Genomic DNA, 14,466 nt, shown 5'->3' with positions numbered 1-14,466 from the left:
TACCAGTGTTGAAATCTGGGTTTGCATTTAAGATAATGCCTAGTTCAACTAATCTAGCAATAATAAAGCATCTTAAAAATGGCTGCAGATGTATTCCTGCCTACTCAAAGACATCTTCTCGCTGGTAGCACATTATAGAGGATCTGTAGTGTAGTGAAGAGTTGTATCCTTGCCAGTAAAAGGAAGCATTTTTTAGCATCTCTTCATGCTTTGAGCTTTTTTCCACATTTTTTTGACATAGTATCAATTGCTTCTTTTTCAGTCTCTTTCCATTTATTATAAGCTATTTGAATTTGTGCTAGTTCAGATTACTTCCATTTGATGTTGTAAACATTTTTTACATTCTTTTTTTGTGGAAGAGATTTCTAATTTTATCGTTTTAGACCTCTTTTCATCAATTCTTCATCCTTCCTTTATTCTGGGCACGCCTCTGCTTGTCAAATTTCTCTTCAATTTCTGTTTTGGTTTTACAGTAATTGGCAGTCACCCTCTTGGAGCTCCTGAGGGAAATCATACATGTAGGGTATAACCAGAGCAGCACCTGAGTGATACCACTGTAGGGCTGGAGACAGAAGTATTCAGCTAACCGTCAGCAGAAGAGATAAGAAACCATGAAATGCTCAAAGTAAGCAAACTGGAACAGCAGAGACACTGGGCCTCCTTCATTTATAATAATCTTAGGTCTCAGTAGGCACATAATTTTTAGGTGGAAATGTATGTACTTTTTTCAAGTGTGACAGAACCCTTTTTTAGCAGTGTGTGTGGTTTCTGGAAAACCTGATAATCACTAGGTTGTACATTGTTGTGAATATTTTTGACTCTCCTTTGTAGTTATTCTTTTTGTCCTTGATTTTTATTTTAATATAGTTCTCTTACATTAACTTCTTATTGGAAAAAGAATTTGGCTCTGTTGTTGTCAACTTGTTCATTTTTTCAGGAAATTCAAACCTTATAATTTACTTTTTAAAATTACTTTTTGTTTAAATAGATTACATTTGTATCTGTAAGCATACTTTGATTTTTGCATTGATCTCTGTAAGGGGAAATGGCTGCCAAGAGTAAATGTTGAATTGTAAACAAAAAGTTCTGGGACCTGCAGGTAATATGTCTTCAAAGCTTTCTTTGGAGGCTGGTAGCGATTGATTTGATCTGTGTTCTTCTGCGTTGAATGGTTACGGACAAAAGAGTTATTACCTGGGAAGAATGGAACAGGGAGAGTGGATCAGAAAAAAAACAATGAATAATAAAGCTGTACTGTTGCCCTGAATATCACTTGCATAGCAGGCTTGTTGGGTTAGAGCACTGGTAACAGCACAACATGTTTTGGCTGTAGGTTGCTAGGTCTGATCCATTTCTGATCGGTGAAGATTGAACTTTGTGGTTAATGTATGACTGAGTGGTTCCTGTGAAGTGTGTTTGATGTTCATGGTGCAGTTGACAGGCCTTGTCATAAATCACAAACAAAATTGCCGTTAATTGATCCATCTTTTTAAAGGGGTTATGAAAACTGAATCGTTTTGCTCCACCTGCATGCCAGGAGGGGACATGGTGGTGGTACAGATAACTATGCCTGCTTCCATAGGTACTTCACGTCCCTTTGAGAAAACTTATAATTCTGAAGCTTTTCAGCGCAATTAAATTTTCCCTCATCTTCATTTTCACATGCATGTGAAACCCATCTGAAGAACTTTGTAATATAATAATTTCCACTATTTCCCAAATATCCAAAATTCATCTTAGCTTATAGAGGTAAAAATATACACGGCATCAGAAATTTTACTTGCATACAGGAACGGCTCTTTTGGCATACAAAGCTGTGGGATTTTATTCTGAGTTTGGAAACAGTACTACTAAGAGTGCTACTGCTCAGTTCATTAGTTTCCTGGAATTATTACTGTAGCTTATTTTTGAAAAGAATAATAAACAACCCTGGGAAAATAGTAGTATAACACTGACTATCACTTTCATGCACAGAGAACTGATTATTATTTTTTTTTTTTAGCTCTGTTCATTTTGCTGGAGGTTTAAGATTTTTTTTCTAACATAATGCTGCTACTTCATCAGAGCACTAATAAATATTTCAACTGCCTAACAGGTCAAGTACCAGCACCAGCAAACTTTAAAACATGAATTTAACTTCTCTCACTCCTTGTTCTTGTTTCGCTGTTTGTCATAACCTGGTCTCTTTTCTTTCCTCATGGCTGTGTTGGATTTTTTAGCTATGCTGACTGTTAGGATGCAGCCTGTGAAAATGAGCACCTGACCTATAGAAAAGCTGTAGTTAGGATAACGAGACAGACAGCTTCTTCTGAAGGCTCTTTTTTTGCTTTGGTCCTCCCAGCTATTGAAGGTTGATGCCATTGTGGTTTTTGAGAGAAGAATCCTTTAGGAAATAAGGGGAGCCTAGGACTGTAGGGGGAACAATTTGAAGACAGAACCGGTTGTTTAGCTGTGACAACATCAGTTGGAAGCTGACGCATACAGTTAACAGAATTCAGAGGGCCATGAATTTTTGTTGAGTATCAAAGCTACTAGCTCTTTATTTTTGGAAGGCCCATTGTAGTGTAATATAATTACTTCAGAGGCTAGTTTATAAATTAAGCGTTACAGTCAAGGTCATCAGGAATACAAGGACACTTGGAGTTGCTGCCTCAGCCTCTGGGTTTACAGATAAATGAAGAATAATAGTAGGTAGGTAGCAATCTGTTTTTTATTAGCAGCTTTTTTCACCAGAATATTGGAGTGCAATAATGTCATAGCGTATAGATCCATGAATTTAAAGCTGCAAATGTAATCCAAATCATTTGAAGGCTTGAAGCATTTGCCAAATGTGCCTGTGCTAGCTGCAGTCATCCGCTGAAAAAACATGGTTTGTGGCAGAATTACCAATCATAAAATACATGTTTATATTTTCTTTCTAGGATCAAGTAGAACACACTGATTCAGCAGAACTGGCTGGTTGTGCTGCAGTCATCATGAGTAGGCACAGGGTCATTCGTTTCTTAACATATGTATAAAAGAAAAAGGTAAGAGGCAAGTTCTACTTTAGAATATAATGATTCAGGGGTATGTACTTGAAATGCATGTATTTTTATGTATGCTTATGGATATATATATACATACACCTCTATATATGGATATAGAGCTTGTATAGAAGATGATGGAGTATTTTTAGCATTTTGTTGTTTTGTTTTTTATTGAGTAGTAATTGCCTTGTTTTAGAGCAAAGATGTGTCTTATTTTGTATGGGGGAGAGGGGATGTGGGCAAAGTCTTTCTTCCTCGGTCTGTGCGGTAGGCAGATCTCATCAGTTAAAAATACAGCTATTGCTGAACTCTCTGAACAAGCTGTTCATTACAGCAAAGGTGCTTGACGTCTTCCTCCCAGGGGCAAGTAATACAAATATCACTGAAGGGAGCTGGAACAATGTGTGGACTTGACCATTGTTTCTTGGGGTTGAAGGAAGTCCTCAGGAGTGCTAGATCTAAGAAATTAATTTGTCCAGTTGATATGTAATTCCATGTTGTCATGCTATGGGAAAATGATGTTTTCTGGATGTCTGATTTTTATCAGGATGAATGAGCAATGTTTGGTTTCAGTTTGATCATGCCCCGTGTGACTTTCATCTTAGGAGTCTGTCATACACGTTTTTGGTGAGGACTATAATAAACTGCTTGAGTATTTTAGTAAGAGTTCACTGAAGTGTGTACGTTCACAGGTTCATATTGAAAGAATAGTCTACACCGGACAGCATGATAGAAAGTCCTGAGATCTTACTCGGGTTCTTTACATACTCTCTGGTTTTTAGGCCTTTGCTGTGAGGCTAATAGTTGTATGTTGGCATTATTTCCTTTTGGTGCATTTCTTATTACAGCATTTTAATGTGATTTGTGTGCTGGTCATCCACTGTTTGAAATTTGAAAGTCTTAAGGCTTAAGTTCCAGTCGTGAAGAAATCTGAAGGGTGATTTAGGATGTGCAGTGCAGAAGATCATGGGTTACATAATTCCTTATCGTAGAGAATAAAACAAATACGAGTCTTGCCGCTTTGCAGGTATAACACAAGGCCTAATTTTTTGTGCAGTTCATTTCCCAGGAAGAATCTGGCACGTGGGATATCTGAGCTGTCTTGAGAGGCAGTCTCCAAGGTTAAGCCTATTCAGAATATCACCTAATTTTAAGGAAAGTTTTTCTGTCCTTTACTTCTGTCTCCTTCCCTCCCCACTAATCGATTAAAGTTTGTCTTATGTCTAAATACTATGATGACTGGGATAGTAATTCTAGATATGTATGTCACAGACATTCTGGTACATGCGGCTTTATATTTAGACATTAGGGGAGAGTAGAGCATGTAAGCTTGACAAAATGTTAGTTCGTAAGTTGTAGAGATGAAGATGGTGATAAGCCCATGCTGTTGTATGAAGAAATTGATAAGTAAAACACAGAGTTTCTGAATTATACATGAGCTGTGATCCAACAGGAGCTTGAAAGTAATCTGATTGACAGGGTGCACGTTTTCATGAGCTTTTTGCCATGAGAGACGGGAGATGACTCTGCAGTGGGTAACAAGTGATCTTAGGTTCTGGACTTACTGTACCAGTGGATGGTAGCCATTGTGTTCTTTTTTTGGATACAGTATTTTAAAAAATGCTGTTTAATTGTGGGGTTTTTTGTCTGTAATTAGTCTTTTCTGTCAAATCTTTGGATGGAGGACTGTATTTTTGAAAAACCGTCTTATGCTTTTCACTGGATTGGTGATTTATGTCTCCTTTTCCTTGCACTGGCACAATATCCTCTTCTTCATGTTGTTCATTCTAATATATACTAATCAGGAAGTGTCTCTTTTTTGACAGCATACAGCTAAAATTGCCACTGAAATTTCGTGCTGATTTGTTCATGTTTTTATTGTCACTTTTCCAGAGTTTGAGTTGTATGTTTGCTCATCAGCTTCTCTCCATGCCATGGCTTGGAATAGTCTACTAAGGAGTTTCACAAGTATCGAGGATCCTTTAAAAATGTAATTTCAACCTTTATACTAGGAGGAAGTTTGGAACTAGAATAATTCTAAAACTGTTCCAAACTTCTATAGTGGTACCTGTGACTTACAGTCAGAGTTTCCAATGACCTGTAAAAGGAATACGTTTGGTTTTATTTATGTTGGATATTTCATTAAAATATTAAAAATAAAATTGAGTTCTAAACCAAAGGGAAAACAGCTACCTGATTATTATAGCATGCTGTGTTAGAGCATTTTATGTTTTCTGTTTTGGTCTTGAGTTGCTGGCTATGCAGATTTGAGGTATTAGATCTTAAACTGGCAAAAATACAAGTTGCTGACAATGTATCAGACAAAAAATGCTGTAGGTATCTGTTAGGAACATGAGTACTCATCCTCTTGTTTCTGTCAGGAAGAGGGCAGTAAGGACTTTTGTGGGTTTCGCAGTGTGTTTTGCCCTTGGAAAGAAACTTCCAGAAAAGCTTGGGCGGTTGTTGTGTTCTTTTATACAATAGTAACAATAATTTTAGATGTTAGACCTGAAAATTTGCAGCTGACCTTTTCTGAGAAACTCCTACTTGCATAGACAGTAAGATCTCTCATTTAGGGTGGCTGTCAGCTTAGTGATTGGGTGTTTAAAAAGAAAAGATTTTCCATATATCCTGGTACATCAGTAAGTAAAATAACAATGATATAAAAGGTCTTTTCTCTCTTCAGTTTTTACTGTGAGCATCCATCAGTCGGGGTTTTGGCTTATTGCATGTTTGTGCACCAGTATTTGAGCTTCAGAATTTGTATGGTTACTTATATTTGTCTACGCATAGTTGTCTGCACTTAGAATTTTTAAAAATAAAGAAAAAATCCCCCTGTCATATTGGACCATGTTTAAACTCACAAATATTAGATATTTCATATTAGGTAATACATATGTTAATAAAATAATAATTTTGCAGAGGTGCTATGAAATATTAACTGCACTGGGATTGTAAGGGAGTGGGAACAAAATTCTAAGTCTGCTTTATATGCTTTTGTTATTGGTAAACATGCAGTCTCCAAAGTCTGAATATTTGTATTCTTCTAATGTTATAAAATCACACTTAATTTTAAAAGCAAAACCCTGACTAAAGTAAATAATATTATATTTATTATGAAATTCTAAAAGGGCTTTCTTTGGTTAGGCATATCTTGTTTCTGATTTGTATGACAATGAAAGAACAGCTAATATAGGACTAAATTTAGGAAATGTTAGGGACAAATGTGGCTTATATTCTACTTACTCCAATGTGCATAAATTTGAGCTAGAGCTGAAGTAATTCAGTCAGGCTTTCAGTTGGGTTTTGAGGTTGTATGAAAAGACAGGTCTGAATTTTGCTAAACTTTTGAAAGTTACACAATCAAAATGCAGTCTTTTAAGTCATAAGAGTTACTTAAAAACATGTTTTCAGCAACTATATAATCAGCATGGCATTGCTTCCCCATCAACTTGCTTGTCAGTAATCATTATCTTCTCTAAAATAAGCAAAACAAACAAAAAAAATCAATGCTTGTAGCCTGTTGCTTTGCGGCCACCCGTATGGCAGAGTTTGTGTTTATGTCCTAGCGAATGCCTGGACTGGATGCCCTTTTTCACTAGGAAAGTGCATGGAAATTCTCCCCCTCTACTCTGCCCTAGTGAGGCCCCATCTGGAGCACTGTGTCCAGTTGTGGGCTCCCCACTTCAAGAAAGATGAGGAGCTACTGGAGAGAGTCCAGCAGAGGCCTACGAGGATGATGAGGGGACTGGAGCATCTCTCCTACGAGGAAAGGCTGAGGGAGCTGGGCTTGTTCAGCCTGAAGAAGAGAAGGCTGCGAGGGGACCTAATAAATGCTTATAAATATCTGAAGGATGGGTGTCAGGAGGATGGGGCCAGACTCTTTTCAGTGGTGCCCAGCGACAGGACAAGGGGCAATGGGCACAAACTGAAGCATAGGAAGTTCCACCTGAACATGAGGAAGAACTGCTTCCCTCTGAGGGTGACGGAGCCCTGGCATAGGCTGCCCAGGGAGGTTGTGGAGTCTCCTTCTCTGGAGATATTCAAGACCTGCCTGGACGCGGTCCTGTGCAGCTTGCTGTAGGTGACCCTGCTTCGGCAGGAGGGTTGGACTAGATGACCCACAGAGGTCCCTTCCAACCCCTACCATTCTGTGATTCTGATTCTGTGAAATCTGAGTGTGGTGGCTTCAGTCGGAGTCACAGTTTAACTCCTGAACACAGAAATTTTGTATGACACTTTTCAGTCTCATGGTGCTTCACTGACAAATACCCTTTTCATCATTGACCTTAGTAGTAGGACTTTGCCAAGGAATAATTATTCACATCTTCATCAGTTGTTTGCTAGACTGGAATGTTGTAATGTAATTTAAGTACACCATAAGTGGATGTGGAATTGCTTGGTGTTTTGTACAAAACAATTTCACTATAGTGAGTTAATTTTGTTTGATGTTTAGAACCCTGGAAAAAAAAAATTCAAGCAAAATATTCACTGGGACAGATTCTAATTAACTTTTCAATACTTGATATTTACTGAGCTGGTGAAGATGCTTCCTGTTAAGGAGTTGAAATGAGGTGGAGGGAAATGTGTAAGTGAACCTCCAAACTCTGGTGGTTTGGATGTAGTTTGAATTAATTTAGTATTTGTATGTCTAAGGAGAAGCATCTACTGTTAAAAATTTATTTTGATTTAATTGAAATGTGTGTAGTAAAGGTAATTGTTTCAGTTAAAATGGTATGAAAAATTTTTAATACAATGACTTGATGGGCAGGTTGGATAGCTCAGGAAGACCTTACGGTAGGTATCGAAGGGATCTAAGAGTGTACCCTGTCACAGTTAGAGGGCAGAACCTGGCTTTTGGTAGAGTGTAAAATGTTGAGGTTTTTTATACTTCTGAAATGTAATCTTTAATCAAGGTGGCCAGCTTCTCCATTGCTTTTGTTATAATCTGTACATCTGTGTACAGTAAATGATATGGCCGATCATCTATTTTCCTTGCAGAAGGAGTTAATCTAAAATCCAAAATCTGGGAGTTTGTAAGGTAGTAAGTCTAGTTTACTTCTGAATTTCTTTGCAAAATGGTCTTTTTTTGAGTGGTGCTTATTGCAGTTTCTAAGCTGCTGTTACACTTATTTTCTTTAGAATTTTTTTTTGTGTATATGTCTTTAAAACACAATTTAATCTGATTATATGAAGTAGCAATGTATTTATGTTGTAACATGGTAATCTTTTAAAAACACCATGTGTCAAATTTGAGGTCAACCTTAAAAACTTGAACTTTGTATTTTGTGATATTTTAATGCATTATATTTTTGTACCAATAACCTAATTGTACCTCTTGCCCACAGTAAACACAAAGCTGTATTTAAAGTTGTAGTAACTGAAATAAAATTGGTTAATGTTTTCCTCAAATCCAGATACTGTGGGGGTATGTTAAAGTATAGTTTTAAACTGGAAACTTCTGCCATGTTTCTTGTGTCTGTTGTATCTCTAGTGGAAAAGAGCCGGTTTTCAATTGAGCTGGAGTCTTGCTGTCAGGTCTAACACTGTTTCTTACTGCAAAACAAGGTTCTTGCCCTCTTCTCCTCAATTTTCTTAATTCATAACATTGAAAGCCAGCTCTGAAGAGAATAAGACTGTTTTGGATGATGTTCAGAGGACAGATGAAATCAAGGTCTCTCCTTATGGTATATAGGTAATGACACACATTTCTCAGTGAAAATGTCTTCGCTGGTGGTGAATGTTTTTAAACAATGAATAGGGGTGTCTGGTTACTACAAGCCTTTGGTAGCAAGACCATATTCCTACTGTTAGGGTGAAAATGTTATTTATTATGTGAAGTTGTAGAAAGCTATTTAATGACTTAGAGTTCTGTGGATTTGTTTGTTTGTTTTAATTTCTCCATTGTCATCTTCCTTTCTACCCTGAGAGTGTTATCTTTTGATGGGTCTATTTACTTCTGTGCATTTTGCTAGATTTCCAGTGCTTGCCTTTCAGGGAAATAAGGATTATTAGAGCAGGCGTTTTTAAAGCTAGTACAATTCAAGTAACACCCATTAAGTCCTTTAACAAGTATGACTTTCTGAAGCATCTCCGGGAAATGAGGAGTATACATTAAAAAATCAGAAGCATGGAGAGTTGAAACTACTTGTTCAAAGCCACGTGAGCTAATCGGTGGTAGCACAGAATTGAAAGGCAGCTCTTCAGATTGTTAGCTGGCCTTGTGGTTCTCTAGACTGTTATTTTCTGACTGGTGTTGGAGCAGTTTTGCTTTTCCCGTTATGGTGATCCTGATGGTTAGACACATTAATGTGGGAGACTGGAGGTAATAAAATCCAACGCGAGTTTGGGGAGGTTGTTAATCTGAGTTAAGCAAGTTTAAGCACACAAATAATTTTTATTGCTGGAGAATACTTTTGATTTATGCATGTAATGTATGTAAAATTTGATTTACAAAGGACTTCCACTTAAATCAGGGCAATATGTAATGGAACAGTGCTGACTGAAGGTTAGATATCTGATTGTTATTTGTTCTCTGGCAGGTTCGGACAAGAATCTGGTGGTCTTTCCCTGACAAATGGAGAACTATTTCCAAGCAGAGGCATATAACCTCGATAAGGTTTTAGATGAATTTGAGCAAAACGAAGGTGAGTCATTTTGAACAAGATCATAGATGCATCCAAGATGTATTCTACAGAGAACACCATTGAAGAGGGAGAGATCTGTGATAGCCTTTTTGGTTTTGAGTTGCAAATTAATCTCAGAACTTGCAAAAAACATCTGTTAATTTTGCATGGTGTGTCTTCAGTATTTGTTAGTAGTATTCTCTTCTGTGTCTATTCACCTTGTTTACTTTTTAAAACTTCCTCACTCTTTTAATAGAAAATCTTCTGTATGCTTTTTAAAGAAAGGTTTTGTGAAGCTTAATCTCAGTGGCAGTATTTTAATCATTTATTTTAAACAAATCAGGCAAAACTTATTTTAAACGTCTTTTGCAGTTTTGGGAGACTCAAGCATGCAAATGTTTTATTAGGTCGCATAAATCATATAATGAAAGTTACCATATTTCAAGTATTAAATTTTTTGCTTAGTCTAATTGCTATTTCTGTACTGTCAAGGAAGTTGAACATTTTATGGGAGTGGGCATCTTTCTAGGCATTTCTAGCTGTCTGAAGTATGTTAATAGTTGCTTGTGCAAATTCAACCTGATACTAATTGATGTAGCTTTAAACAGTTCCACAGTTCCAGAGTTCCAGAAACATGATGCAATTACGCTACTAATGGGTGATCAAGGATGTTAGTTATGGCAGATGTGTTTTACTGTTGTTCCCGTATTTGAACATCTGTGCATTTATATTTGGGACATTCTAATGAAACAGAGCTAACAGAACCTGTAGCTTTAATAGGGCAGTAAGTTCTCTTATTTAAACACTTTTTCAGATGCCGCTGTTTCACCTACATTATTGGGTGCAAAGTGGAATCAGATTCTAGATCCGCCTTCTCGTCGGCTGTCATTTAACCCGACCGTGGCCAATGTGGATGAAGCTAAAACTCCTAATGAATGTCAACAGAGATTAAAGTCTTTCTCCTTGTCTCATTCAGTGACTACACCAACAGGAGGAGGGGATCACTGTGCTAATGGAAAGGATTTCAGCATAAGCCCAGAGACCCCCGTCATGTGGATTGATGATCAGGCAGCAGCAGACGATCAATTGATTAAAAAAAATAGTAATCGGGATGATCAGTGTAACGCTGTGGAAACAGGAGAAAAGAAATGTGGAAATACAGCTTGCTTGCCAGAGGAGAAAAATGTACTAGTGGTGGCAGTCATGCATAACTGTGACAGAAGAACACTACAAAGTGGCGATTTGGTGGACTGTAAAAATTACAACAGTCAGTCCCTAATGGACACTATTAGCTTTACACTGGATAATGAAAACCGACAGAATGATCAGTTTAGTGTTACTGTAAATGGATCCATGGAAAAAGACATAGATACAGAAAAGCAAGTAAATAGGCTGTGCGCTGAAGATGACTCTATAAGTCATTTGATTAATGCTTCATCAGAAAGCCTGACCATCGCATGCCCCTCCTCTCGATTAAAGGATGATTTTAATATGAGTAAAGATTCACTGTTTTTGGAAGCTACAACTGCAGGGATTAATGCAGTGACTCTCTTACAGAGACCAGTTGATGGTACTGTTAAAATGCAAGGAAATTGTGTATCAGCTGAAAATTTTACTAGTAAAGCCATTCCTCAGAGAACGGATCTAGAAGCTAAAAACTCTTCTGGTTCAAGTAATGGAAGCGTAATCGTAGAAGAGGAAACAACCCAACAGTTACAGACTGGGCTATCTGGGCTCACTGAAACTTGTCAGCCTAGCGTGGCTGGAAGTGGCAATTGCAAGGAACATGCTGCAGAACATTTTGCCGCTGAGGATGTTAGTGCCACTGAAAGCGAAGTCATTGAATGTGATAAGAATTTTGGCAAAACGGAATTGCTCAGCATGGCAGAGTGTTACCCTGAATCTCAGGAGATGACTAATTGGGAACTGCCAAAGTTGAATGAGATGAATAATAAGCAAACTCTGGGAGAGAATGAAAGACTTCTGCAGACGAAACAGCCTGATGAGGCATGTAGTAATAGTAAAGAAGGTGGAGATAGGATCATGGAGGCAGGCATAGACTTAAAAGGGACTGGTACAGATGAGCTTGAAGGGTCCAGTCTCTCTGATGTGATGGCTACATCAGCAGCAAGCTCTCTGTCTAATGGTTGTGATTCCTATGGAATGCAGAACCCAATTGTTGCTCATGTTCCAAAGACTTTACCCTCCAAGGAAGACTCGGTAACAGAGGAAAAGGAGATAGAGGAGAGCAAGTCAGAATGTTACACTAATGTTTATGAACAGAGAGGAAATGAGACCACAGATGGGAGCGGTCTTATTTTAAACAGCACTGGTGACCACCTAAAGAAAAATTATTTACATAATCTTTGTAGTCAGGTTTCATCCATGCAAGGGCAATCTTCACCAAAACCAGTGACTAATCTGCCATCTATCAGTGTTCCTTTTGGTGGTGCAAGACCTAAACAACCTACAAATCTTAAACTGCAGATTCCGAAGCCATTATCGGACCACTTACAAAATGATCTTGTTCCCCCAAATTGTGGAGGTAATAGCAAAAACAAAAATGCCTTTGGTAAGACACAGTTAGGGGATACAGCAGACGCGTTTGCTGGTGAAACATCTTCAAATGCCCCTGTTACTGATACTAATGGGGAACATTTGGAAGAGTATGAATCTGGAGTCTCTAGTAGTCCGTGCCTTGCGGTAGCCCCCGATAGTCCAGATAATGATCTCAGAGCTGGTCAGTTTGGAGCTCCAGCCAGAAAGCCTTTTACGACTTTGGGTGAGGTGGCTCCAGTTTGGGTTCCAGATTCTCAAGCACCAAACTGTATGAAATGCGAGGCCAGATTTACATTCACCAAAAGAAGGCATCATTGCAGAGCTTGTGGGAAGGTAAGTTCGTGTTTTGTGGGTAAGCTCAAAGCACCCTCTTTTCTGTGATACTGCACAAAATCAAATTGGAGGACTTCCTAAGCCACTGGCTATACTTACCTGTGACATCTCTTCCTCAAAAGGCGTATTTGATTTGTGAGGCAAAAAAACCAAGTTCCTAAACTCTAATCTATTTAAGGTTCTAATAGAGAATAACTAATTGTTATTTATAACTGAAAGAATTATTAGCATGTATGAACAGTGTATTTGTTGATTGCAACAGTCAACATCATTGGATTCGTGTCAAACTTCTGTAAACTGGCTAAGTGCAGGAAACTAGTTCGCAGAAATTACTGCATCAATAATCTCAGTAAAGATACTGAAACGTATTGATGTGAATTGGAAGTGTGCTGTTGAATTGCTGGCATTCCTGCTGGTGTAGATGGCTGATCAACTCTGTTCTTTAAAGTGTTCTTTAGCAACTTTTCTCATACTGCATACGTTATTTTAGAGAACATACATTTGCTCCTGGAAAAAATACAGTAAATTATCTGCAACCTGATGTATGTACACATGGTGAGAAATTTTGTGATGAAGAAACGGAAACATAATTTCTGTATCATTTTGTGTTGTATAAGAAATATTTTATTATTGACTTCTTTTGAAGTTTTATATGTGTGCCATCTAGGTCAACACAAATTCGTATGTGGCGAGTTTATGGTAAATGATTAGCTGGTTAAGTATTTTGAAATACAAGTTGGTGGCACGGGGGAAGTAGGAACTTAGGAAAAAATATGATAATTCAAAAGTGGTAAACTAATACTCTTGTCAAGTAGATATTCATGAATAATTTTAAGATGAAAAGAAATACTAAACCCCACTAGAAACTACAGTAAAAGTAACTTTGGTTCATTTAGGCCCTATCCAAAGGTTTCTGAAGTTATTTGAAAGACCTCCTGACTGCTATGGGCGGTATCTTTTGCTACCAGAAGAGTGCAGGGAAGCAGAATGACCTGGACAAAGGACCTAAAAGAAGCAAATGTATCTGGAAAACTCAAGTCCTTATGCCACCTGTTTCTGGAAGCAGCCTAGCAGAAAACCCAGGCTTGCTCCTCTGTAGCAGACTATGCATGTGTCCCGTTTGTCCCTTTAGTAACCAAAAGGTATAGCACTCAGTCTCTTCGCTGCAACACCAGATAAGCAGATTTTATTCAAATTTGATTTTGAGACATGCTGAAGAATCTTTCCCAGAACACTTTTAAAAGCTAATCAGACATTCATTGTGCACTGGTCCAGGACTTCCAGCTGCTTGCTTCTGCCCATCCTCTTGCAGGCTGCTTGCAGTGGAAGTCCTGACAAGGAGCTAGTGACCACAGGCGATCAGTAAGCATCACAGGAGGTACATGCCTACCTGTGTGTACCTTTTGGTTAGTATCAAAGGGCTCAATCTTTTTCTCATTGCAGATAAGGAGAATCTATAAGGCATGTAAGTTAATGTCTGTGATTTGGGCTTTGATATACTAACTTATACTGTCAATTATTTAGGTCATTCTTTTGTTTTTTTATGAGTTTAACAAGTCTGACTGCAATTTCTATTTATGGTAATGTTTTCTACTTATTTTTGTGTTTTAAACAACTTCATTGCTTGGCTTTAATTACTTCCCTGAAATGACTGAAGTCCTGAATTGCACAAATGAGAAGCAGAAAAAGGAGATAGCTGTAAACAAAATGCATAAAACATGCACAGATAGAGCAAGGTCAAAAAATGTAGTGTGTTTTTTTCTTCTTTTTTTTTTTTTTTAACTATTGAAGACAAACCTTGAGAAGAACAACCACCATTGTTTTGGATGATATGTGGGGAATGGATAAAGTAAAAGGTCCCTATGCTCTGTAGGCAATTTTTTTCCTCAGATGTGAAAAATACATCACATACTAGTATTTAG

At 37.8% G+C, this 14,466-nt stretch overlaps 1 protein-coding gene across 3 annotated transcripts in view; it reads left to right on the top strand.

Moving 5' to 3' along the window:
• The window catches only part of ZFYVE9 (zinc finger FYVE-type containing 9), a 60,442-nt gene that overhangs the window by 13,193 nt on the left and 32,783 nt on the right, over positions 1-14,466 (top strand). The window contains exons 2-4 of one of the 3 annotated variants that reach the window (XM_075424488.1): positions 2,922-3,026; positions 9,569-9,673; positions 10,629-12,544. In XM_075424488.1, coding sequence (XP_075280603.1) covers positions 9,604-9,673; positions 10,629-12,544 — 1,986 coding nt within the window. In that variant the 5' untranslated portion in view covers positions 2,922-3,026; positions 9,569-9,603. Of the gene's footprint in view, positions 1-2,921; positions 3,027-9,568; positions 9,674-10,466; positions 12,545-14,466 lie in introns of all 3 variants that reach the window. The other 2 variants (XM_075424486.1, XM_075424487.1) reach the window with 2 other exon arrangements.

This window comes from Opisthocomus hoazin, chromosome 6 (assembly GCF_030867145.1).
Source record: "Opisthocomus hoazin isolate bOpiHoa1 chromosome 6, bOpiHoa1.hap1, whole genome shotgun sequence".
Lineage (NCBI taxonomy): Eukaryota > Metazoa > Chordata > Aves > Opisthocomiformes > Opisthocomidae > Opisthocomus > Opisthocomus hoazin.
The sequence above is the reverse complement of the archived record's forward strand: the minus strand, read 5'-3'. Positions and strand labels throughout refer to the sequence as shown.